This window comes from Alosa pseudoharengus, unplaced genomic scaffold (genome assembly GCF_046254945.1).
Source record: "Alosa pseudoharengus isolate Yale_2024_CS ecotype anadromous, Long Island Sound unplaced genomic scaffold, YU_APseudo_1.1 YU_APseudo_1.1_scf_11, whole genome shotgun sequence".
NCBI classification, from domain to species: domain Eukaryota; kingdom Metazoa; phylum Chordata; class Actinopteri; order Clupeiformes; family Clupeidae; genus Alosa; species Alosa pseudoharengus.
The window spans coordinates 23,994,532-24,020,832 of record NW_027468576.1 but is presented as its reverse complement, the minus strand read 5'-3'; the positions used below and the strand labels follow the sequence as shown (position 1 = coordinate 24,020,832).

Sequence of the window (26,301 nt, the reverse complement as noted above, 5' to 3'; positions counted from 1 at the left end):
GACGGAATACGAAACAAATCCACTGACCCCAGGTCTGTGTCTTTTATTCCTCTTGACATACGCTAAACGCGCTGTTAGCACTTGAGTGTGTTCGTCAGAGGCACTCGACTGCGGAATGGCTCTTCGAGTCAGTATTTAAGCACGACCACCAGTCTACGCAGTCGGGGGTCTCTCCTGTTCCACTAACACCCTTCTCCCAGCCACAGCAGCTCTTAGCAGGCTCCGCTACTGTGCTGGGGCCTCCATAGCATTCTTTAAATATCTAGCAGACTTAAACCAGACTTCACACATCTCGTTTTTTTAATGCTCTAACTCTGGGGCAGGAGAAGTGGGAGAGGAGAGAGTGAGAAAGTCAGGGACAGGTGGAGAGAGAGAGAGAGAGAGAGAGAAATAGAGAGAGACAGAGAGAGAGTGGGAAAGAGAGAGAGCTGTGGCTTCCTCAGATTTTTAACAAATAATCTGCCCCGTGACCTGCGCCCGCTGGAACTGTCGGTGTGGTCGCGGCCAAGCGAAGCAAAAGCGAGCGAAGCCTTTTGCCGAAATGGCACTTTGGAGACCTAGCCGCCCCCGGTGCTCGATGGCAGCCAACGCGCCAGTGCTTTTTAGAGGGACGGCACCACATTACACACATTACACACACTACACACACAGCTGAGCCGGGCCAATGTGTTCAGCTTTGACTTAGTGAAACCTATACACTCCGATGATTAAAAAACGATTCTCCCAGTACACTCGCTCTCTCTACTTCACACTTTGGACGGAGATCTGAAATCATTTTTCTCTCTCTCTATTTGCCTCTATCTGTCTCTCTGTCTTTTTTACTCCCTCTCCTTCTCTCTCTCTCTTGCTCTCTATCTCTTCACGCAGCTCAGCTGAGAGACGGGGGACATGCTGTCCAGCTCTTGGCCCGAGCGGGTGTCAGATTTAAGACCGGCCTGCTGCGCGATATTGCTCCATGGGAAATGAATGGTCCCCTCCGGTCTCCGCTTTAGGCCGATTTGGCCTAACTCCCCCAAACTCCCCCAACCTTCCCATCGGACCCGCCTCCTGCTCCCTCTCCCCCTCGGCCCCTCTCACTTGACCCCTGTGTAACCGCGTAACGCTCCCTGCCACGGCAACCGGCGGCATGACAAATACGCGCGTCCCAGGAACAACACATATCCACACAGACACAGACACACACACACACACACACACACACACACTCAAGAGCACACACTGACATTCCTGGAGGTCGAGCGCAACGCTAAGCTAACAAGCGCTGTGTGTTTTTCTCCCGCTCTCTTGATCCCCATCACAGATGACCTCCCCAGTCGAGGGGGTCGCGGCGCCCTGAGAGAGAGAGAGAGAGAGAGAGAAAGAGAGAAAGAAAGAGTGCGCGCACACACTTCCTGTGTGTAGGGGGGGCCACGCTCGGGGCCGGTAAAGACATTACGCCGAGGACGAAAACACGTTGCGCCTCGCGGGTCCCCTTGGCGCTCACAGCTGCTGCACCTGCGTCCCAGAGCACGAGCCAGTTGGTCCTGTTCTCACAGCGCAGCAAAAGAACACACCGCAGCGCATGTGTCAACACGCAACAATGCACGACTCAAGGGACTCAAGGACAGTGCTGGACAGGACTGCACTCCAAAACATGCAAGACATGCAAAGGACCATGCTGACCAGTAAATAACAACACAAATAACAACACAACACTGCAGTGCGATGTACTGTATATGTCTGTTGTATTGTACACCGTATATTATCATCCACACACACACACACACACACACACACACACACACACACACACACACACACACACACATACACACACACACACACACACACACACACACATGCTAACCAAACACACTATAGACAAAAGAGTAATTTAACACAAGACATTGCAGTGTCGGCCAATACAATGAAACAGACATCCAGAACCAGTGATTCCTAAATTCAATCATGTCACTGTGGGAAACAGCTGATCCTGAAGCAGCTCCGGGTCAGGCCGATCCCTTCGTTTGTGATTTTTGTAGATGTGGGACATCACAGCACTGTTTGTTTAATTCTTCATCTTACTGTGAAGCAATTCGATGCCATCCAGATTTTTTCCCCCCATTCACTTCCAACCAAGCTGACGAGGACGTCTACAAAACAAATGACATCTAGCTCCCTAACAACCACACTGTCAAACAAAGATGTCACAAAACACTTGATGAGAACCAAAACACACGAAGCCGCATCGTTTCTTGGCAGTGGGCGCATTTGGATAGTTTATTCAGATGTCATCACCCAGGCGCCACATACAGAAATGTGTACTGTATAAATACACTCCCAAACAACAGAGACACAGCATTATTAGGTGGTGCCAACTCAGACAAGCCAGTCAGAGAAAGAACTCCTCCAAGCCTCTGCTGTTGAACCTGGAAGATGTTTCAAAACATCCTGTGTTTCACCTTCTCCAAATAGAGCTGTTTCCTGTAACTGGGCACGAAGCAGGAGAGACAGACAGACAGAGAGAGAGGGAGAGAGAGAGAGAGAGAGAGAAATCTGGAGCCATAGGCAGACGAGTGCAAGAGAGGGTAAAAATAGATGGCGGCGATACTGAGAGCAGAGCGTGGTGAATCTATCATCACTCGACACTCAGATCTGCTCGTTGAATATTTAGAAATAATGTTTGTGTGCCTGTGTGGTTTTGTGTGTGCATGTGTGAGTGTGTGTGTATGTCTCCGTGTCTGTGTATGTGACCGAATACATGTGAATAAGTTGACTAATGAGTGTGTTTATGGCTGTATGAGTGCTATGGCTATCAGATGAAGGTGAGTCTGATAAGAGCTGTCTTGGCTATGTCTCTCTCTCTTCTCTCTCTCTCTCTCTCTCTCTCTCCATATCTCTCTGTAGGTCTCTCTCTCTTTCTGTCCATCTGTCTGTCTTCCTCCTTCTCCCCTTCTGGCAGTGGTCAGGGTCTGTCCTCACTCTGTCGCCACCCTCAGAACCCATCTCCCGCCCGCTAAATACCCTGGCTGTTAGCGGGCATTAAAAAGCCATTCGCACCCCACTCCAGTGCTTGGCTTGGCTGGACTGCCATTGCAGCTGAGGCCCAGGAGGAGATGGGTGGGTGGGCGGGCAAGCGGCTGGACTTTGACTGGCGTCCAGATGGAATAGACAAAGAGACTAAGGAGGTGAAAGAGGTGGAGGAGATGGAGGAGGTGGTGGTGGTGGTGGCAGAGGAGGCGCAGGAGGTGGAGGAGGAGGTGGTGGTGGTGGTGGAGGGGTGCACTATTCCTCCTTGGTATCTCCTCTTTCCTCTCCCTCTCCAAGTCTTTTGGCAGCGCCGGCCAAAGCATTTAAAAAGCTCCTTTGGTTTCCATTCCAATGGCAAATTCCCCCAGAGTCGGTTGCAAGCCTCCATCCGCAGTAGTCTCTCTAGCCTGGGATATTAGGACTTACACATATTCTGTATTGTACTGTGTGTTAAAAATCACCCTTCAAGTCTTCACTGCTATCAAGGGTATTACCTACAATCCCTTGCAACGAGCACATGATTTAGGTGTGTTAAAAAGCAGGGATTTTGCTAATGCCTCTCCATTAAATAACCCAGCTTGAGGCCTTAAAGCTGATCTGGCACTCTCTGTGGTGGCAACCATAGTTTTCACATTAAGAAATGTGTAAAGTTGCCTAGCGACACAGAGGCCCGTGGCCACATCTGTTGGCCACCGATGAGAAGTGGGTGGTGGACTTTAGGGACTTTTCAGAGGTCATGAAGTTGGCAAACTGAACATCCTCAATGAGGGCGATCAAGTGTGTGACAGCACATACAGTAGAATAAATGAACACACCCACACAACACACGCACACACACACACACACACACACACACACACACACACACACACACACACACACACACACGCCAAACTCTATTATTATGAACTGACAGAAAAATGAAGTGCTGGGTAGTAACTAACAAATGTAGTTGTTTAAAGCTCATTATGCCCCCCTCCAAAATACCCCCCCCCAATCTGGAACCGCCCCTTCCTCCGTCCCCCTGCTGTTCCTCCCCAAGGCAGGTGGTCTGGCAGGGAGCGGACAGGGCATCAGAAAGCAATTACCCCGTCTGCTTACACAGGGGCTTTTCTGTGCCAAGGCAAACTCACGCATCTGAATAGCCCTGCCTGCTCTCCATGCACTTTCTCTCTTTCACTCTCTCTCTCTGTCTTTCTCTCTCTGACTCCTCATTTCTCCATCTCTCACCCTCTTTCTCACCCCTCCCCCCCACCCCTACAACCATTCTATTTCTCAATCTTGCTTTCTCCCTCTGCCTGTGAATACTTTGCCATCACACACTCTCCCACTGGCACCTCATACCTCCTCTCTCTTCTCCTCCATTCTCTGTGTCTCTCCATCTCCTGGGCCCTCCCTGCCCATGCCATAGCTAAACGTGTTGCCAGGGCCCTGGTCCTGTGCCTCTGTTCCTCTGTCTGCTCCCACTATGGGCCAAAGCCTCAATTTGCATTTACAGCAGAGGTTCAGTGAACTGAACAAAGACTTTACAGTCTCCTTTAACTTACCAGTCCCTTTGTGTGCAGATGCAGATACATGTACATTCCTAGTAATAATACTGTAAAGAAAAGATTAATAATAGACTGAATCAATGTAATCATTTGTTTAAATATCAATGCATTACTTTATCAATCCAATTAATAAACAATGTTGTTACATTGACATTATTATTTGTTAATAACTAATGTACTACTAACTATTAAAACTAACTGAACTAAATAACAAAATAACTAATGAACTAAATTAAGAAACTTCTGGTAAACCTATGAACAACTACATGTCTATATGATTGTGTTTCTGTTTGTGTTTGTAGAAAGTGTTTGTCCAGATGTGCAACATGTGCCTGTGTGTGTGTGTGTGTGTGTGTGTGTGTGTGTGCGTGTGTGTGTGTGTGTGTGTGTGTGTGTGTGTGTGTGTGTGTGTGTGTGTGTGTGCCTGTGTAAGCAGAGACTGAAGCTGCAGTGCAATATTTAATGCAAGTTGGTGCACCTTATGCCAGTGAGCATGCTGTTCCGATTGCATTCATTTACCAAGCATATACAGGTCAGCTCACCGCTTGCATTAATGCCTCTGACCGTCACCCTGGCCCCAGAACAGTCGCACTTCTGTGGCTCACACAAACACACACATTCACCCCGATGGCCCGCACTGTGTCCGAACTGCTCCTGCCCCAACCACAGGTAAGGTGTTTGCTCTGGCCGAGCAAGACCACAGGCCAATCACTTCACCACAACATGCCAACAGGAGAAGAGTTTCAGAGGGATGGGGAAGAGAGGGGAGAGGATCTAATCTCTCTCTCTTGCTCGCTCTCTGTTTCTCTCTCTCTCATTCTCTCTTTCAGCCCCTCTTTCCCATTCTCTCTCTCTCTCTGTTCTCTCTGTCTCTCTCTCTGTCTGTACTCTCTCTCTCTCTCTCTCTCATCTGTAGTCTCTCTCTCTCTGTCTATACTCTCTGTTGTTCTCTGTATGGGGCAGTAATTCCTGTTACCCATCTCCAAATTTCCCCACCACCACAGCCGCCACAGCCACCCCCAAACTCCACCCAAACAACTGGCCTCCTCAGGGGAGCGCAGCTGGAATCTTTAAGTAAATTTGATTTCTCAACTCATTTGCCTTCCATAAACGCTGCCATGTGTTTGATATTATATTTAAACTGTTCCAGGGAAGTGCAAAAAGAGGGGTGGGAGTTTGCCCAGGACAGAGAGCGAGAGAGAGCGAGAGAGAGAGAGAGAGAGAGAGAGAGAGAGATAGACAGAGGCACGGAGGAAGGCGCAGAGGTGGGAGATGGGGATGACGTGGGATGCTGACTGGCAGGTGAAATTGAGCAAGATCTGAGCGAGGGAAAACAAACCCAGGGGCACGAAGCGAGAGAAAATGAGTAAAGGGGGGGGGAGGTGAGAAAGAGATTGAAATGTCAAAGCCGCATCTCTCCCTTTGTTTTGGCAACGTCCGTCCGCAACTACGTAGAGAGTGGAAGATTTCCTGTGTTTCTCTTTCTCCCATTCCTTTCTTTTCCCCCCTTTTCTTTCACATTTCTAAATTAAAGCCTGTCTTACGAGCCCAGTCGAGTCCTGTGCCCTGCTGCCCTGGGTAACAGGAGTCTCCCTGCAGATCTGCTGCGCTCGGGAGGAGGTCAGACGGCAGGGTGAGGGGAGCCAACATTCCCCATCATTACACAGCCCAGCGCTGCTACTGACCCGGGCTGCACACTCAACAGCCAATAACACAGTTTAGTGAACAAGACCGGACCGAGAGGGATAAGGACAGACAGAGAGAGAGAATAGAGAAAGAAAGAAAGAAAGAAAGAAAGAAAAAAAAAGGAAGAGATTGAAGAAGCAAAGAAAGAAATAGAAAAAAGGAAGAGATTGAAGAAGCAAAGAAAGAAGGATAGAAGGAAGAGAAAGAAAGAAAGAAAGAAAGAAAGAGAGGACAGGTGTGAGGATAACAGAACAATTCTAGCACTAAATGTTGGGGATATGAGTCATCAGACAACAGTCTCACCAGACACGGAAAACATTTTGCTGCGATTAGCAATGAGGTTTTAACTCAATTGAAACAATTTAACACCCAGATTGCCCATAAATGTGAATGTGGGTGGCTGTGTGGTAAAACTAGTGCCAATGCAATCACCTCTCAATCACAGGCGCGCTCGGACACACACACACACACACACACACACACACATACAAACTTACACATGTCCAAATCGAAAAACACACATCCACATACACACTCTCCACACCCATCTTTGTAGTTATCGTGACCAATCCAGCCAGCTGACCAAAGCAGACAGAAACAGGTGTAACCAATTACAGTTTCTTTATCAGTGAGCAAGAGCCAGAGGGAGGAAGAGGAGTGGAAACGTTCTGGGCTGAGTTGTCAGTAATGGGGTTTGGAGATAACCTCCCTGCTCTATCGCCGCAGCTCTCGCCACAAGCATTTATCACATCCTCACCGCTGAACGACGACTCCCTCTTCCCAGGCTCCGCGTGGCGCATTTTGTAGTCACTACTTTTAACTTTTTTTTTTTACTTTTTACATTTAACCCCTTCCTCTAAACGTCCGAAAGCCAGTAAGGTGAAGTGGATACGCTTGGGTTTTTAGGATTAATTGAGCCGTTATGTGACTGTGTCAGTGTGCTTGATTTTTGTGGCTAGCGCTAGCGGGGGCTCTGAGAGGGGGGCTCGAGGAGTGGGAGTGGGAGTGAGAGTGAGGTCGGGCACTCACACAGGGCTGCTCACATTCCTCTGAGCTGGAGCTGGAGCTGGAGTCTCTCCCCCCAGAGGGGGAGCATGTGGGCACTGAGGCATCGGAGTCTCAGGCCTTGTTAATGTCAGTGAAGCCTATCTCCGTTCCCCTGTTCCTTTCTTTTTTTTTTGGGGGGGGGGGGGTAGCAAAGGACACACATACGTGATGTGAACTTATGAGTGTGTGTGTGTTTATGTGTTTTCAGTGTGAGTGTGTGTGTGTGTGTGTGTGTGTGTGTGTGTGTGTGTGTGTGTGTGTGTGTGTATGTGTGTGTGTGTGTGTGTGTGTGTGTGTGTGTGTGTGTGTGTGTGTGTGTGTGTTGTGTTGTGTTGTGGTGGCAAAGTGGTGGCAGCAATGGTGGGATTTATGCGCAGGGCGGTAAAAAGTTTACGAGAGGAGCCGCGTTTCAAGAGCTCCAACTGGCGGCCCTCTCACATCAGTTGTTGCGGCAGGAGTCGTGTAAACTATTCCACTTCTCTGTATGGGAGAGGGAGTGAAGAAAAGAGAGAGAGAGTGAGAGAGAGAGAGAAGGGGGGAGGTAGGACAAGAGAACAAATAAGACACAAGGAATTCAAAAAAAGAAGACACTTGAGGTCTGTTTGTGTTGTCAGGCTGTTGCTAACAGCATCCATCTTCAGCCAGAGCAAGCAGACTTCAGTTACTGTTCTCAGGAAAATTACAACCTCCGAGATGGAGAGAATGTCTGAGCTTACAATCTGGGGAGGTATTAAACGTTAGAGATGAGTGGGGGTGGAGGGGTAAGTTGGTGGGGGGAGTGCTGATGATGTTACCCTTAGGGGCAAACGGGCTTAGACAGAGTCCGAACCAAAGTCCAGCGAACAGCCTGAGTGTTCTGGTGGGGTTTTCGCCGGCCCTGTCCGAGCCTGAGGGACACATTAAGGGGGTTTGTGCATGGATCATATTAAAGACACAGGTCACCGCCGGGTCTCGGCCTCGCTGAGTCTGATAAGATCCGTACCAGGCTTGACCCCGGGACCTCTGAACCTCGCTCAATATCTCAGGGTTGGGGAACTAATTTTTAAGGGAACTTTTTTTTTTTCTCTCTCTCTTTCCCTCTTTTCCTCATTACCCGTTGCTGTCGGGGGAGTTGTCTGCCCTGTGGCCGTAAAAAAAAAAGTTCTCTTGTCTCTTTTTCACCTGAGGAATGCCACTCCGCTTTGGAGCACTAGGGAAACATCAAAGGAGCAGAAGTGCAGGCGATCAGATGGATTGCCTGGGATTCTGATCTGAGATTTCTATCGCAGGGCCCCGACTAAGGCATTCCCGGGAAAGTGTTTCTTGGGAATATGTCAGAGGCAAATTCCTGCATGCCATCAATCAGTGTCTGCTGCCACAGATAATAACCACCCAGGAACAAAAGCAAGGGTCTGTCCAGGCAAGATCTCTCGATCAATTTCCATTGCTTTTATGGTCACTGTCCTGCATAGGGATGTTACTCTACCATGACTTATGAAAACTCTGAAAGAGAGAGAAAGAGAAAGAGAAAGAGAGAAAGAGAGAGAGAGAGAGAGAGAGACAGAGACAGACAGACAGACAGAAAGAGCAAGCGAGAGAATGTGAGTGGGAAACTGAGAGAAACATTTGCACTTTGATAGCAACAACAGGAGGAAGAGCAGCTTTTTGCCGTTGCGTGACGGCGGGCCATTAAAGCGAAGGTGAAATGAGTGTTCCATTCAGAAGAGCAGGAATGTGGAAGCGAGAGAAAAAAGGTGGGGATCTTGGCATTCGGGGACACGGCCGTGTGGAATAGCACTCTACCTCTCCCTCGGTCCTTGGGTTCTCCGAGCCAACCTCTCTCTCTCTCTCTCTCTCTCCCTCTCATTCACTCTCTTTCAGCTGTACCTCAATGGTACGGCTCAATGTGGGGAAGACATTACCGGCAGCAGGCAGCACCCCTCAACCCCAGCCCACCCGGTCCACCTTCTCACCAGGAGGCTTGGCGTGTCGGGGAGACATGCCGAGCCCTGCTGCTTCTACACAGGACCGCTCAAGCGGAGGTAAGAAAGCCAATACATCTCGTACTAATATCCCCTCCAAAGGTCACTCATTCCTCAAGACTCCTCCGAAGTCTGCCCCCCCCCCCCCACACCACACCCCCCAACCCCCGTCACAGTCCCCTCTCCTCTCTCCAGAGCATGTGCAGCACGCTGACATCAGACACTGCGGGCTGGTGGCTTTTTTCCACCAGCGATTAGCTGTTCACGATTTCAATTGTCTGTCTTGCGCGCGTGCCTCCGAGCCCAAATGGCCGGGAAACTGGGCTATCTCCCGCACCCGCGATTATATGCCGTCAGGGCCGAGATGGAATCTACTGTTGGCATGGGGTGGGAGGGGAGAGAGAGAGAGAGAGAGAGAGAGAGAGGGGGAGAGAAAGAGAGAGAGAGAGGGAGGAGAGAGGGCATCTGGGCAGCTGTGCCCATGCGGGACATGCCACGCTCCGAGGGAGAGCTACCTGTTTGATGTCTCTAAGTACTCCCATTCGACAACGCTAAAGCACACACAAGCCTTCAACATCACGTCTGGCCTCCCCCCTTCCATCTCCCCTCTCTCCCTTCATCTCCCTCTCCCCTCCATCTCTCCCTCTCTGTCCTCTCTCTCTCCTTCTCTGTGCCGCTGAAACCCACTGTAGGCCTCTAGCTCTGGCCAATCCATAATTGTTTAAGTGGTTTTGGATAGCAGGGGGCAATTTAGTCATTAAGGCAGCCAATTAAGTCATTAAAGCGGCAGTTGGACTGCAGCATGCACACCGGCGGGGCCAGCAGATTGTCCGATACATGTTCCCCAGTGCTTTTCCGCATATTTGCCTCTGGAATTGGCAGGAAAAAACTCGCAATGCACCTTCGAGCCCCCTTTTCCGCCGTCGTCACTCAAGAGACAAGGGGGAACCCTCAATGTCCCGCTCTTAATTGCATGTCCCACTCCACCTCGAGTGGACACACGTGGTCCCCTCATAATGACCATCTGCAAGACGGAGAAACGGATTGGCATTTGGGGGGATCAGAGAGAGGACAATGGATAGAATGGGAGAGAGGAAGAAGAAAAGAGAGAGAGACAGAGGGAAAAAAGGAGGAAGGAAAGAGAGAAGGTGAAAGGAAGAAAAAGAGAGAGGGAGAGAGGAAGAAGGGAAGAGAGAGAGAGGGAGAGAGGGAGAGAGAGAGAGAGAGCAGGAAGCGAGGAGGTTATCCGAGTCAAAGCCATGTGGTGGCTGTTCTTTCCATCAAGCCATCGGCCGGGCCGACTCCACGGGCCAATGCTGCGCCGCTCCACTCTGCTCCATTCTGCTCCGCTCAGCCTCCTTACACAGGACGGCTGGAATGTAAACATTTGACTGTGGCGAGCGGGTCAGATGTTACTTAATTCCGTCATTTAAATATGCATTATTTACATGAAACAGGTCCAACGGACACAATGAAAAAGTGTGCTGTCATCTGGGTGTTTTTGTGAAGGGCTCATCCTCTCGGCATTGTTTTTGCCGAGTCGCCGCACGGGATCTTTTTCCAAACCTTTCCGTGCTCCCCTCTCCGTGGGTGTCATCGTAAATAACGTGATGCGATGCTTATTAAAACACACTCTGTGCTATCATTCCCAGCATGCTTTCGGAAAACAAAAGCACATAGTTTGCAGCTTAATTACATATTTTGGCCCCTGGCTCTGTCAAAGGTTAGCCCACACACGCATGCAGGACTGAGGAGTGACTCACTGAAACAAGATAACCTCTACTCAAAAAGCTACAGGCCATTGCTTTCCTTATCCTTGGGAAGCCCACTGCACGTCATGACTTAGGGAAACTTTCCTTGATTCTAACATACTTCATTATAACCTGACACATGTCAAATTCTGATAGGTCAATAACATGTTAAGTTAAGGGCCATCTGTGCACATGGCTGATTCAGAGTCAGGGGAAGCCGTACGCATGTGGCCGTGTGAGATTGTACAACACTGGACCAGTGGATACAGGGGCCAGCAAGGATTGCAGGTGGTTCCTTGTTAAAAAAAAAGATGTCACTGTCACCCTGCCAATGAAACCCACATCCACATCTGCTCTGTCTTTCTATTCCTTTTTTCTCTCTCCTCTCTCTCTCTCTCTCTCTCTCTCTCTCTCTCTTTCTCTCTCTCTCTGTCTTCCGCTCTCGTTCACTGAGGGGAAACTGGAGAAGCCCCCCTACAGGCTCTAAGGGGTGTCTGCCTTCAGATGTTCTCCTTTCCGAGCTCTTTCTCCCTCTCCCCAGCTCCTCCAGTGAAAATAGCCCTGTGTAACCCTGCTGCTGCTGCTGCTGCTGCCCGAGCATATGACCCTCACACTGACCCTCCCTCCCCTCCTCTCTGACCAGTCTGCTGTGTCAGCGGGGCTCCGACCTCTGACCCCAAACACGGCGCTGGGCGCCAGAGGTGTGATGTCATGTGCCAGACTTAGTAGTGCCTGTGTGTCAGAGGCCACATGATTCAGAGAGATATGGATAAAATGTTTTATTTATACACCAGGGAGATAGCAACCAGGGTGCAATCTCTAGGGCTCTTCTCTAGATATATGATATTACATATACTGTATACTGTACATAGATATGGTATAATGTGATGATGTCAAATAGTATTCCTTTTAATTTAATTTGTTTTATTTGAATCAATGTGGCAGACAGGTTGCAGGCTACAAATCTGTAAAAGACTAACTACTAAATAATTAAAAAAATGCCCACTGTTGGTCATCATCTACAGTTTTTAACTGAAATTTATTTGCTTGATTTAAGTCACTGAAATTAATTGATTAAAGCAATTGGTCAAATCAGTTTTTCAACACTGACCAGCAGACCAGGAGACAACCACAGCACCTCTCTACTAGTTTCTCACACACACTTCCATCACAGCCTGAAAGCTTGTGTGTCTGGATGTCTGCTGGACGCACACAGTCCTCTCTCTCCCTAAACTGCCGATAACCTGCTTCTGCCTCTCCTGACGTCACCCCCCCCCCCCCCCAAAAAAAATCTCCAAATCTAGACACCCCCCACACACACACACACACACACACACACACACACTCCCCGGAGCCCTTGCTTGTGTGCAGGGAGAGAGGGCCTCTCTCCGCTCCTGGGCCCGTCCAGCTGTCCGACTGCATCGCCCTCTGCAGTGCCGGAGATGAAACATGCGTTTCTCTCTGTCTCTGTTTCCCCTCCGCGCCCCGAAACCCCCCCCCCCCGGGCTCAAATGGCCCAGCCAGACCACCATCTCCTCGAAATAAACCAGGAGGGGGGAAAAAATATATAAAAAAAATACACAAGCTCCTCCAGACGTGTCCGCAGCCCCAGCCGCAGAGGAACGCGGTGTGCGCTGAGGGGACCTGTCTGTTTTAGTCTGGGACGTCCCAACCAGAGCACGCACTTCCTGTGAGTTTGAAGATGATCAAGCATAGACACATACATCCATGCAGTGCAGATACATTCCAGCACATACACAGACACAGAGCTTTCTCTCTCTCTCTTTCTCTCATACAGACACACACACACACACATTGCATCAGTGGAATAGCAGGACACAGTCGAGGTGAGGCCGACTCTAGGTCCGTGGGGCTGGGTTGGACGGTTTCATCATGAGCATACTGTATACAGCACACACACACACACACACACACATGTAGCTGGCCCACGCGGTTGCCTCAGAGAAAGGAGGCCGGTGGCCAATGATGAATCACTGGTCCTCGCCGCTTCTAGGGCCCCTCTGGCCACGGTCTCAGGATATTGTAAGCAGTTACTTTTATTGGGAACAAATAATATGTGGCCGAGCAGGGGTTTGGACGGCTTCCCGAGCCTGATCTCCCCGCTCTGCACACTGCTTATGTTTCAGATTAAGATCTGCAACGATAATGTGCACAATGGCCCTCGTGCTATCTGTCTGTCTCCTCGTCAGTTTGTCTGTCTGACCTCCTAGTTTTTTCCTCTCCCCCCTGTGGTCTAACATTCCAGTGAGCCATGGTGTTCAAATTATGTTGCAATCGATAATAATTTCCCTGTCACTTCCATTCATTTGTCAGCATTTTTCAACCACTTTGAGCACTTAAGTCCATTTGATGTTCCAGCGTCTTACCGAGGAACGACCACAGCAACTGACATGGCCTTCTTATCGAAGAAAACTCCACTACATTGGACACACTGAGCAGAGGTATATTTCTTCATGTGGACAGGCTGGACTACAAACGATTTCATGCCCATCTGCCCGAAACCTGTGCGAATTAATCGTGATACCATATGTAAGATTAATGCCCCTATATAAACTCTGCAGAGTATCTCTGCTGCATGTCTAAGTTGTATTAAAACAATGTGTCTTGTGTCCATGCAAATCCATATGTCAGTGTATACAGATTCACAATGACTGAAATTATTTTGAAATTATTACACCTATTCTTATACCTATATATATATACCTTACACCTATAGTTACTTAGGCATGCCTTCTGTGTGTCCTTTACACAAGCCAAAGTTAGTCTAACCATGGACATTTTACACAGACACCTCCAGTCCTCACCCCAGCCCAGCCACTGCTCATGGTGCTCGGCCTGGGAACGCGGCTCTGGCCTCCAGCATGCCTGTGATAAGAGGTGGTGGCGGCAGTGGTGGAGGTGAAGGGAGGGAGAGAGCCGTCGCACGCTGCCTGGGTCCTGCGGTTCCCACGAGTCCCCTACGCTGGGGCCAAGGCCGGGGGGGTGGGGGTGGTGTGGGTTGGCCCAGCGCGCCCGGCAGGCATGTGCACTTTTGACAGCATAGTTAGGAGGTGCTGATGAAAGAGGAGAGGCTGCCTAGTCTCAGAGCCTCTCAAATTAGCACAGGAGCCCCACGGCCTGTCACATGCACGGCCCCGGCATGCAGATTCAGTTGCAGCGCCACGGATGTGTGTGCGTGTGTGCACGCATGTGTTCGCTGATATGTGTGTGCATATTGTGTAGGTGTGCATATACTGTATCTCTCTCTGTGTGTGTGTGTGTGTGTGTGTGTGTGTGTGTGTGTGTGTGTGTGTGTGTGTGTGTGTGTGTGAGAGAGAGAGAGAGAGTTAGTGTCCGTATGGCGTGCAGTTGGTCCTTGCGCTCCGACCTGCACGCAAGGGCATAAATTAAGCTACCAGACACCCTCCTCCAACCTCCCCAACCTCTTTGAGTCATTCCCCATCAAAGACATACAGGGGCCTCCCAGAAATCTTAAAAAATAGACCCTTCATGAGGGCTAACTTATAGGCGGCCCGTTGCAGCCATTCCTTCGCCGGCTTTATTTAGTCCGCCTCAGCGGCCCCGATCCCGATCCCCCAGCCCCGGGCCCCGTACTCCCCAACGGGAGGGGAAATTAAACGCGGATCCTCTCCATGTTTATGTCATCAGGCAATTAGGTTATTCAGCCCATCTTTCAGTCTAGGGTTACCGAGCCCGTATCGCAGGCAAGCCATCTGCAGGTTTACGACAGGAGCTCTTGTGCGCCACTCTAGCAAGGCCTTCGTTTAGGTGAGCATTCATATGTTTCTTTCCTGGTTTGTTTAGGAATCAAACCAATACACAGAAACAAACAACAAACCTATATCACATAAAGACATACTAATGTTCATACTGCAACCTAACCCTTATGTATTCCTTTCTTCTCATGCTAACCCTAACCTTTAAATCGGTGCTTTTACTTTGATGGATAGTTTGTCACACACACAGACACACAACACGTACACACACACACACATTAAACACAGTGCGACACACACACACACACACACACACACACACACGTTGTAGTCTGACCTGTGAGAAGTTGAGTCCGTTGAGGGGGTGGCACTGCTCCTCGACACGCTCCACGGCCCCTGTCTGCTTGCCGTGCCGTTCGGCCTCCTGGGCCAGGTAGAGGTCGAGCACGGGGATGCCGCGCGAGCGCACGTCAGCCTCGGTCAGCGAGTTGACCATGAGCATGACCCAAACGGGCCGCTTGCGCTCCCAGTTGCCAGCGATGGCGTTGAAGAGGTAGTCGGCGTAGAGGCCGCGTCCACGCTGGTCCGGCGTCATCCAGAAGGGCATCATGTGCTTGACGTAGTCCAGGTGGCGCTTGAGCCGCCGATAGAGGTCGCGCGGCAGCAGCGTCTGCAGGTTCATGCCGTTGGGAAGCAGCTGGCAGCTGGTCAGCTTGGAGATGGTCAGCGGGTCGGTCAGGTCCAACTCAAAGAAGACGTTGGAGCTGGTCTGGAAGGCCCGCTTGGAGCTCTCAGGGATAAAGTCCCACACGCGTGTGTAAGGAACATGGATGGTCCCGAACAGGTAGGAGGGGGGAGATGGCGGATTGCGCCTCACCCTCCACAGGAAGGAGTTCATGTCTTCCTGCTGTGAGTCAGCCAAGATGAAACCAGACCCACAGACCAAGTAAAAAAAAAAAAACATGATTAAGGGTCAAACTAATTTGTTTATTTTACATCAACACACCAAATTACATTATCATTAAACTACATAAGCACATCATCAACAGCCACCACAACAGTAACACAAAGGGACCATTTTTTTTTTCCATTTCAACACATTAGAAAACTCCCTTGAGTTATGTATTGAAGACAGAATAGTAAAAGAAACTAGCCTTGTTTTAATGTACTCATAAAATGGAGAAGCGAGGGACAGTTGTTAAATCACATTTTCGAACTATATACTTTTATTCAGCACCACTGAGTTTATGGCTTTTCTTTTCCAAGTAAAACGAGCCGTGGACATTGTCCGACAGAATATCTCAGCAACTACGGGCTCCGGTGAGAAACTGCTGGACTGTCTGCACACTTTAAGCACACAGAGCAGAGCCGCTACCTGCCATGGGCCAAACTCTGACACCTTATCCATGAAAATATATGTGAAATCTCAACATTAATTCATTCAGCACAAGCATAGGCTTTCATCCAGAAAAAAACTATGGAAGGCCATCTATCAACACAATGCCCTGCAAACCTGATATTGTGGGGGGAAAAGGTGGGCTGAAAATGTGTTTTAAGTACTTCTCCCCGTGCAAATGGTGAAATAACACACATACACACACACACACACACATGCACGCACACACACATAGACTACATAAGCTTTGTACTAGATGGTGGTAATTGCAACATAATATTTGAAGATAACACAAACAGCAATTATTGCATTAACACAAACTTCACACAACCCCCCCCCCCCCACACACACACACACACACACGCAAAATCCCTCTTTTAGGTGAATAGTATTTATTATTGACATTATTATCAATAGCCTATGTAGTAGTGATAAAATGGTGTGCATTAGTATGTATTGCTGTATTTACCTATGTGATAAATACAGTGTAAGACTCACAGGGACAGTATAACAGTTATCTGCAAATGTATATTTTCGTGTTTTATGACACATGAATTTATAGTCGCTGAAAGTTGGTGATTACACTGAGAGGTGTAGGGCCGTTGCTCACCTAGCCTTTTCACTCCTCGGATAAGTTGGAACACTGACTCTCACTGCTCCATTTTATTGGGTAATTACTTCTAACAGAAAACAGACAGCCCTGTACTGACGCTGCCTATTACAAATTACATACAAGAAAATGACTAGGTTAGACCTTTGAAAATACCGTTCGCACTCCACATTAATGTGAATATGATTGATTGGTCCATTGATAAAAAATGATGGAAAAATATCTATTCAAAATTCTTAATACTCGTGTTACACAAAAGGAAACGGCTCTAAGCCCTTTTTTCTCCTCGAGCATTCGTTATTCGTCTTTGGTTGTGGTAAAACACTTTAATAGCGATAGAACAATAAACTTAATGGAAACTGATTCGCCCAAGGCTGTCATGAATGTAAATTTCGGCGTTTAATAGCATTGCGTGTGCCCTTCGGAATTCGTGCGTTAGTCAGAACTCTGTCCACTCCTTAACTGTCCCGGGGAACGAATCTAATTAAGCTCTCGTCAATCGATGTGATTAGCGGTGAATTTTCACAGCGACCGACAGACGGGAGCGACTGTACACACGAGGTCGGCCAGATGACAGGGCGTTTAGATTAATTGCAATCGAGAGCTCGGTGGCCTCTGCGTGAGCAAGCCAATTCATTATTGGCAAATAAGCGCGATAACTTTTTTACGAGCTCGTGTTTCATTGAAATGTGATCGGTTTTCAAAGGTCAGTGAAACATTTTCCAAATAAATGTATTTGAAGTCAGTTCAGCCGTGGGTGTTCCATAGCGTTCTTATGAGTTCGGCCTGTAAGGAAGAAAAACTTTTTCAGTTAATTCTAAAGCTTAACCAAAGACACAAAGAGGCTGTGTCAGGTGTCTATGAATAGTTTATAATCACAGCCTATTTGGATGCTTCATTATATTAGGCTATACAAAACAATATAGGCCTAGGACTAATATAATCTAGCCTATATATTATAATATAATAGCATATCATATCATGTAATATGCGGAGTAATGGGCCTAACAGTGTGTTGGATTGCTAGGCCTGCGGATAACCATAATTCCTTTTGAAGAATAAAAAATAAATTGACCTAGCCTATACAGTTCCATGTAGTCTATAGCAGAAAATGCATTTTAGATGATCAGGCCAAGATGGTGTAGGTTGAAAATGTATTTTATTTGCCAAATATTAATATAATAATTTGGCTATAATAATAATAAAACAGTAACATCTTTATCTATATTTTATATGATTTGGAACTTTGGGTAGTGACATTTAACTGCAATTTATACTGGTTGCAATAGTAGTTATCGGAATGCAATAAGTTGAATATAGTATAGGCTATATTATTAAACGTATTAAAAAATATTTCTTCCAGTGAGTAAAACCGGTGTAGGTCGTGGCTCCCAGACTTTTCGCTGACATGGCTTGCAGGCAAAAGATAAACCAACAGGTAGGTTTAAGATAGGGATCGAATGAGGTGCCGAACTCCACTCACCGACTTCGGCTTGTCACAATGCCGCGATTTCTCCCGGGTCTCCTGGGGTAAACCCACTTGCAAGACAGCGAATAAGAGCAACCATCGCAATTCCCGCTGACAGCTCATCTCGAGATGAGGGGAGAGAGAGAGACGATACGCTGTCCTCCAGACGTCCAACTCCTCCACTGTCTTACTTTCACGCTATTCCTTACTATCGTTTGTTTGAGGAAAAGTAAATTGCTCCGGAGCTGCTATTGAACTGAGTCTACATGTGCCATTTTGAAAGTGTGCAGGAATCATGCCGACTCTCCGCCATTCTCGCACCCCAACACTCGGAGGATCGGTTCGTTCGGTCTGTCCTCTCTCGGCACTATCCTCTGGTCGTTCATCCGTTGCAGAGGGAACTTTCGCTGCGCGCTCTTGAAGTTTGTAGTTGACTAATGTTTTGCTGCCGGGAGGAGGTGGAACGCCTTGAGTGTTTCCCCCCCACCAGTACTTTTAAGAGAGGAGGGCAGAGCAGGTTCCCCTGAAAATAGTTGTATACTGTGTGTGTGTGTGTGTGTGTGTGTGTGTGTGTGTGTGAAATACATTTGGATTGGTCTGGTAGAACAATGTCAGTATATGTAATCTCTCCTATAAACGTTTGGAATACATTCTGGCATAACTGGCCTTTGACACTGACAGGAGATAAATCAATCATTCATTGACATTAACAGCATTTAGTTGAGGAAGCTGAAGGTCACACTGTTACTGTTTATATGGTCCCATTTATCACTGCCAGTTTATAAGAATGTAGTAAAGATAATGAATTGAATTTATTTCATATCATGACTTTACATATAATCAAAACATGAATGATTAATGGATTTCAATAAATATCTCCAAATAAAGGACGTACAACTGCATTTGAGTTATTCAATGTAAATAAAAGGTAAATAAACGTCTCTTTTAAATGTGCTGTAATTTGCGGAAGTCATGTGTTAAGATGAATGAACGCAGTGAAAGTATGTTGTCAGCCTCCTAGGTCATGCAGCCAACATCGATGCATTGCCATGACCCATGTTATTGTCCGAGTGGCAGGCAGAATGACAGACTCAAGTAGCGGGCAATTAATCATTGGATCCTTCAAACAAGTGCCAGGCAATCCCCCAGCCCCCCTGCCCTCAAAAGTGACAGCGGGACAGACAGGGGACAAGTGTTCCTTTGTGCTCCATCTTGTTCCATTCTCACCACTCTCTCTTTCTCTCTCTCTCTCTCTCTCTTGCTCTTTCTCTCACCCACTCTCTCTTTCTCTCTCTCCCACTCTCTCTCTCTCTTTCTGTGTGTGTGTGTGTGTGGTGGGGGCTTTTTCCCTGCACAGACACAAGGAATGAAGTCAATTCTTGGCCTGTTAGTGTTAATGTTTTATTTTAATCCCATTACCCTCATTGCTCCCTGGCGAGGCCTGTGTCATAATAGTGTCTCCATCTCTCTTTGTGTCAGGCTCTGTTTAAAAAAAAAAGAAAGGCATGAAATAGATTTCATACGTTCATCACCTTACAACATCTTGTCCTATTAGTTGGATTACTGTCTGTCCAGCCTCTGAGACAACGGTCACATTTTTCGCACATTCCACAGATGGCTGTTGATATGAGAGTGGTTTTGGACTGGGTATTGGCAGGCTTTCCTGTCGGCTACCTCCATACCCCCCACCAAACATGCACACACACACACTCACACTCACACATACGCACACACACGCACACACACACATGCACGCTTATGTTCTTGCATGTGCCAGGCCCTGTTTGACTTTCCATGTCAGCTGCTTTAATATGAACACCTGCAGACACTGTTACCTGTTTAAAGCACACCTTGCGCAAAGCCGCCAGCAGGAACAAGCGAATTTCACATTCTTGGCTGCTGAGAACGCAGGCTTATGGCTGCGGCTGCCGGAGGTTTCTTGGAGTGAGGCCAGGGGGGGTTATGGTACATCGACACGCACAAGAGCCAGACTATGGGGGAAAAGAAGGGACTTAAAACTTAATGTTCTGTTTGCAAACCACAGAAAACACTTTTCCACCCAACGGGTGTCTTGGGGCATGTAAGCTTGGACAGTGTGTGTGTGTGTGTGTGTGTGTGTGTGTGTGTGTCTACGAGAAAGATGGAATGAAAGACAAAGTGAATGTGCATGTGGTCAAACCACCGCAGATCAAAGCATTTTTCCCATACCAATCCATTTATTTGTGACTGTGTCTGAAGGCGTCTGATAGCTGTTAAATGGTGCTGAGTATATCATTTTCTTTTTCCGTCTGTTGCTGTAGACTTGTTCCATATATCACAGAGGACAGTGTGTGCTCAGACAAATTTAATATGGATAAGTTATTCTGACCTCAAGCAGAAGCAATGCTCATTCAAAGCTTGGGAATCTTGTCTTGGACCAATTCCTCACCTGGCAGATGAGGCACATGTATAGATGCTCACAGTAAGCAAAGGCCAGTAAAACTGTCCAAGACTATTTCACATATAAATATCTACATAATCTTTGAGTACTCCAGACAGAAAACTGATTCCTATCTTCTAAACGGCTATATTGGTCATTCTGATCATGGATATGCTGTATCTTCTCATAAATAACGTGCAGCTTGGCTACTGTGCTGTGGTGGGTGAGGGATCCTGTTTCAATCTGATTGACTATGTTTAGAGGGACCCCTACTGGTCATATGTGCTGCATTGTTGGCCTGGAAGAAGTGCTGCACACAAATGAGACAATTTGACAACGCATCAAAGGAAATGAAAGCAGACACAAATGCGGGAAAGATCACAGCAAAGCAGCAAAAAGCAAAGCGAAAGTATAAAGGGAGCTCGATTGATTCATCTCTTGTGAGCAAAAAAGCTTACTGGCAGGCTTTTCGGGGGCCCAACTACAAAGACAAGGTGAAGCGAGATGGACCGTAGCCCCATCCAGGTCCAGCACGCACTTGGCAGCGCTTTCTATCGAGCCCTCAAGACTTCATCTTGACCGTAATCTCTCTCTGCTCACTTCGACTTTGAATCTCACTGACCTGGAGTCATCGCGACAGAAAATATTGTTTAAGTTGCTCTGTTCCGGATATCCTGAGATAGCAGGGGGTAAGAGGCTGGGTTGGGTATCAGGGTTGTGTGTGTGTGTCTGTGTGTGTGTGTTGGGGGGGGGGGGGGGTTATGGTGTGGAGTGGTCATTGGAGGGTCAGCCTGACCAGAAGGACTCCTCAGTGTTGAGTTTAACCACTAAGACATGCGCAATGCTCTCATCATGCCGTGCCAGATAAGACCAGATAAGGGAGAGAGAGAGCAATGAGAGCTGTCCTAGACTGAGAGCGGTTTTATTTTTACTCATATGTGGTCTTCTCCCTGCTGGTGTTTTCATGTCTGGCTGATAAAAGAGTCCAGAGTGGCACTGAGAAGAAACAGAGGAGAGATGAGAGGAGAGGGGGAGTGCAGAGGAGAGGAGAGGAGGAGAGGAAAGAAGAGGAGGAGAGGAGAAAAAAGGAGAGGAGGAGAGCAGCGGAGAGGAGATTAAACAAGAGGAGAGGAGATGAGAGGAGAGGAGGAGAGACTAGGAGAGAAGGGGACACAAGAGGAGAGGAGAGATGTTTGGGGACAACGGCAGAGGAGGCCTGAACCATTGCACTCTCTGTTTATGCGTTTCATAAGTCACCAGTGAGCTTGTGCAGGACAAAGCCCCCAATGGCATGTAAACACAGGCCGTCTCTGCCGCGCTAGATATCTCTCAGCCATCACAACACGACCAAGAGGGAGATAGGGGTAGGGAGGAAGAGAGGTGGATTAGCAGGGAGGAGTGGATGACATGACAGGGTTGTATTTGGTGAGGAATATTGCACAGTTTTAACCTTAAGCAGTGCTCGACTGAAGACATTAGCATACTTTTGGCACTTCACAAGATGAAATATAGAATTAGTCTTAGGGATCAGAACATATTTGCTGAAAACTGTATCTGCCGTATGAATGTCCATTTGTATTTGTCTCTAAGTGCACGTGTGTGTGTGTGTGTGTGTGTGTGTGTGTGTGTGTGTGTGTGTGTGTGTGTGTGTGTGTGTGTGTGTGTGTGTGTGTGTGTGTGTGTAGTGTGTGTGTGTAGTGTGTGTGTGTGTGTGTGTCTAAAAGAGAGAGTGTGAGTGGGAGGCCACATGCTTAATATCGCCACACGCAAACAGCACAATCACATCAAAGGTTTGGCTCACAGAGTCATCCCCTGATGCCGTCGTGCCGCCCTCCTTGATCAGAGAGCCCCATGAATAATTCTATCCCGCTTCACAGGGGACCCCTGCTATCACGTCCCCCCATCCTCAGACCCTCTTTGTGGTGGAGAGGGAAATGACCACGGCCGGTCCTGCTGCTAAGTAAATCTGGTCACATTAGAATTGTAAAAAGAATCGGAAAATGAAAACTGTGGCCACTCGGCACTGGTCCCCGTGGGAGGGCCGTGATGTCTATTGTAATTCGGCTTGAAAGCTTTTTCCGGTGCTCTGACAAAGAGGTTTTTTGGTGTGGACGTGGACGTAATAATATTGTAGTATTGTTTGGGTGGAAAAGCAAAACAGCAACAACATTGTTTGCAGTCAACGGCTTTGCGTTTGCTTGGACACACTAATCCTCGGAGGAGCCTCCAGCTTGTTGCTCAAGATGATGGGCGAAGGTGACTCTGGAGATAAGACTCGGCCAAAGGGAGATTTCCATCGGAGAGATATTTCATCCACACTCAGCCTGCTTTCCCCCCTTGAATCAATGGATACAACGCACACTGGCTCTAACCTTAATACTTCCCTAGCACACCCGAATATGATTAAATATGGCTCATTTGTCCTCAAACACAATGGCAAAGTCGAGAGATATTCTCCACACATCGGTTCTGTCGTGTCATGCTGGTCGGGCCATGCTGCGTGTATTCTTGTTTGTTTTGTCTTCTTAATAAACTCCAGAGGCTGTATGGAGGAGACAGCCCCTGAGGAGACAAAGGCCGTCCTGTGTCTGGGGCGGCTTCGGACCAGTCAGGGGGGCTCTGGGAGAATTCTTCGCATGGCTGTGTTCGTTCAGGGTTAATTGATTGTGCTGGTAAGCTCCCACACTCTCTGTTCTGCCACAACTCAATCATCTCGCTGGGATTGGTCAGGGCCTGGCCTCTTCGTGGTTTCTTTTTTTTTTTCTTCCTCCACCTCCTCTTCTTCTTCTTGTTATTGTTCTTGTTCTTCTTCTTCTTCTTCTTCTTCTTCTTTTTCTTCTTTTTGGTTACATTCGAACATTTCAGTCTTTCAGACAGTCAGGGTTTTTGTGCATTGTTCATGCATGTGAGAACATCCATGATGGAGAGTTTGTAAGGCTAAGGGCAAAAAATGACTAGGCTGGCATGTGAAGGGGTGGGAAGATGGCAGCGAGTTCAAAATCCATGATGTCTGCTTTCCACTCCCGGGTCAACTGAGGTCCCTTTTTCAACAAGAGAGGTGGTGGTGGTGGTGGGTGGTGTTGGGATGGGGTGGGATGGTTGTCATGCTACAGGCGCGTAACCCGATCCCTAACTCTGACAGGCCACGTAGAGATAGTAGCAAGAGGGCAAACTTGTTAACTCGGACGCCTTGTCTCGATAGCGTGGGATAGGGGGCCCCGGTGTGGAGATAGCGCCGCTCTCAGATCCTCAGTGATTAATGGCAGCAGGCACAGAAACGCCCGGGCGAACCCAAACCCCGGGGCTGTGGGAGACGGACGACTTTTCACAGAGTTCAGAGTTGCTGTGGAGACTTAGTAGAGGCATGTTTCTGTGAAGAAAAGGGATGACCCAAGATTATGACCTATCTGCTGATTTGTTTCATTATCTTTGTTGTTGTGCATATTTCTTTTTTCTTATGTTGTTTTGCACTCCATGTCTGAACCGTATGTGATGAAGGAAAAGGCTTAGGATCCCACACCCTTAATCATAAATCCAGCACTGTTCTGGAGTTTGGCTGGGTCTACACAGCAGTCCACTTATTGAAAGGGAGCCAGGCATATTATATGTGTTTGTGTGTACATGTCGATGTTGATTCTTATATAATATGATAATGTGATAATATGTTGTTATAAGAACTGGAATACAAGGATATACATTGTGTATTGTATGCTTTTAACCTTTACAATCTTCTGGCTTCCCTATTGGCTGACAGGTTTGGTAGTCATCAACATTGATTGCTTTTTTGGGGGGCAGCTAATGCTTTGAGGAAGATATTAGATGTAAAATTGCACCTCAAGGAAATGAATTTTCCATTCAGACACATAAGTAAGCATAAGTAATTCCATTTAGTTTCTTTCAAAACAGCGTTTGACCCTTCACTGCTTGACTGCAGTTTGGCCAATCTCTCAGCTGACTTTAAGCAGAAGGGCCAGGGGGCTGTCAACTGGGTCTGTCAGGAAGTCCTGGGCGCCCCCCACCCTCCTACACACACAGGGGAGAGCATGAAACAGGCCTTTATGAATACATACAGACTAACCTCTCTCTCACACACACACATTTATATAGACACTCTCTTTCTCACTCTTTTTCTTTCTTCACTCTTTCTTTCTTTCTTTACCTCCTGTTCTTTCTGTCTTCTCCTCTCCCTCTGTCTTACTCCCCATTTCTCTCTTACACAAAAATATGCACACACTCAGACACACGTACACACACACATATTGATGGACACAAGCATACACACTTGCTGGCACACATTTGAATACTGTAAGTACACTCAGATGTACACATTGTCCAGTCCAACACAAGCACACTCAGCGCAGTCAGACAATTACACACACACACACTGACACACACACACACACACACACACACACACACACACGCACACACACACACACACACACACACACACACACCCACACCCTAACACACACACACACATACACACACACACACACACACACATACGCACACACACACACACACACACACACACACACACACACACACACACACACACACACACACACACACACAGCCACACACACATACACACACACACATGCACACACACACACACACAGCCACACATACACACACACTTAAACAGAGCGGTTCTTGGAAAAGAGCAGAGGTAATTTTCTACCTCTGCTGCTGATCTTCAACATGTGTCAGTGGTCTGAACTGTGATCTACTGTACGCTGCGAAGAAGGAAAACAAGCCACACCATCTCCTTTCATTTTTCCATTTATTTATTGGCCAGCGAGGGGTGGTGTGTGCAGTGCACTACCTGAAGATATCCCCATATACTTGCAGGATATGCACATGGGTGAACCTATAAATGAATCTGTGTGCCTGTGCTTTTACTGAGGACATTTTGTTCCTGATTTTATGGGAATGTCACAAACTTTTTAATGTCCTTGTCTTATTTATTGCAGCACTTAAGGACACTGCATATATATTGTTCACGTGTGTCCAGGGCCATAAGTTTGATGCTTCTGTGGAATGTGTAGAGGGAGCTGCACTGAAAGGCCGTGCTGTTTCTCGATCTCATCCTGGGACGGAGAGTGATGGGCCTCTAACAGGAGCTTCGAGCCCCCTCCACACCCGCCCACCTCCCAGTGTCTGCGAACCAACACATCAATAACTCCAGTGATGACAGTCATTGGTCCCCCCAGGCTGTGGACACACCCGAGAAGATTTTTGCCGCCGAAGCCGACTTCTCCCAAAACCTGGTCTCCATGCAGAGCTGGCCAGGGCCTCTGCAGTAATACGCACAGCAGTGAGGCTTCAGGCCGGAATGTTCTGGAACGGGTCCTTGGCTATTAGCAAGGGCCCTGATAAGCGCCCGTCCCGTCAATGGGTCCTTATGAGATTATATGACCAGCGTCTATGCTGGTGAGAGGTGAGAGTCTCTCCTCAGCGGGTAATCTGTCTGTCTGAAATGCCCACGGTGATGCAAACAGGCTCTGTTTTAACGGCGCCAGTTAGTGGGAAGGACCACAGAGAGTTAAAACACACACTTCACACCAGGAGGTTAAAAACACTGCAAATATCAGCAGGCTGGAAACTTGATTTATGGCATAAGGCCGGCTTGTGCTGAAACCACTGCGGTTCTAGAATGGC

The 26,301-nt window shown here is 47.8% G+C and overlaps 1 protein-coding gene across 1 annotated transcript in view; it reads right to left on the bottom strand.

Annotated features, from left to right (window-relative positions):
• trabd2b (TraB domain containing 2B) overlaps window positions 1–18,653 on the bottom strand; it is a 74,409-nt gene extending 55,756 nt beyond the window's left edge. Inside the window, exons 1-2 of the mRNA XM_076278511.1 lie at window positions 18,231–18,653; window positions 15,079–15,648 (exon numbers count right to left, since the gene is read on the bottom strand). Of these exons, the coding sequence (XP_076134626.1) occupies window positions 15,079–15,648; window positions 18,231–18,338 (678 nt within the window). The 5' untranslated portion in view covers window positions 18,339–18,653. The remainder of the gene's footprint in view (window positions 1–15,078; window positions 15,649–18,230) is intronic.
• Window positions 18,654–26,301: the final 7,648 nt, after the last annotated feature.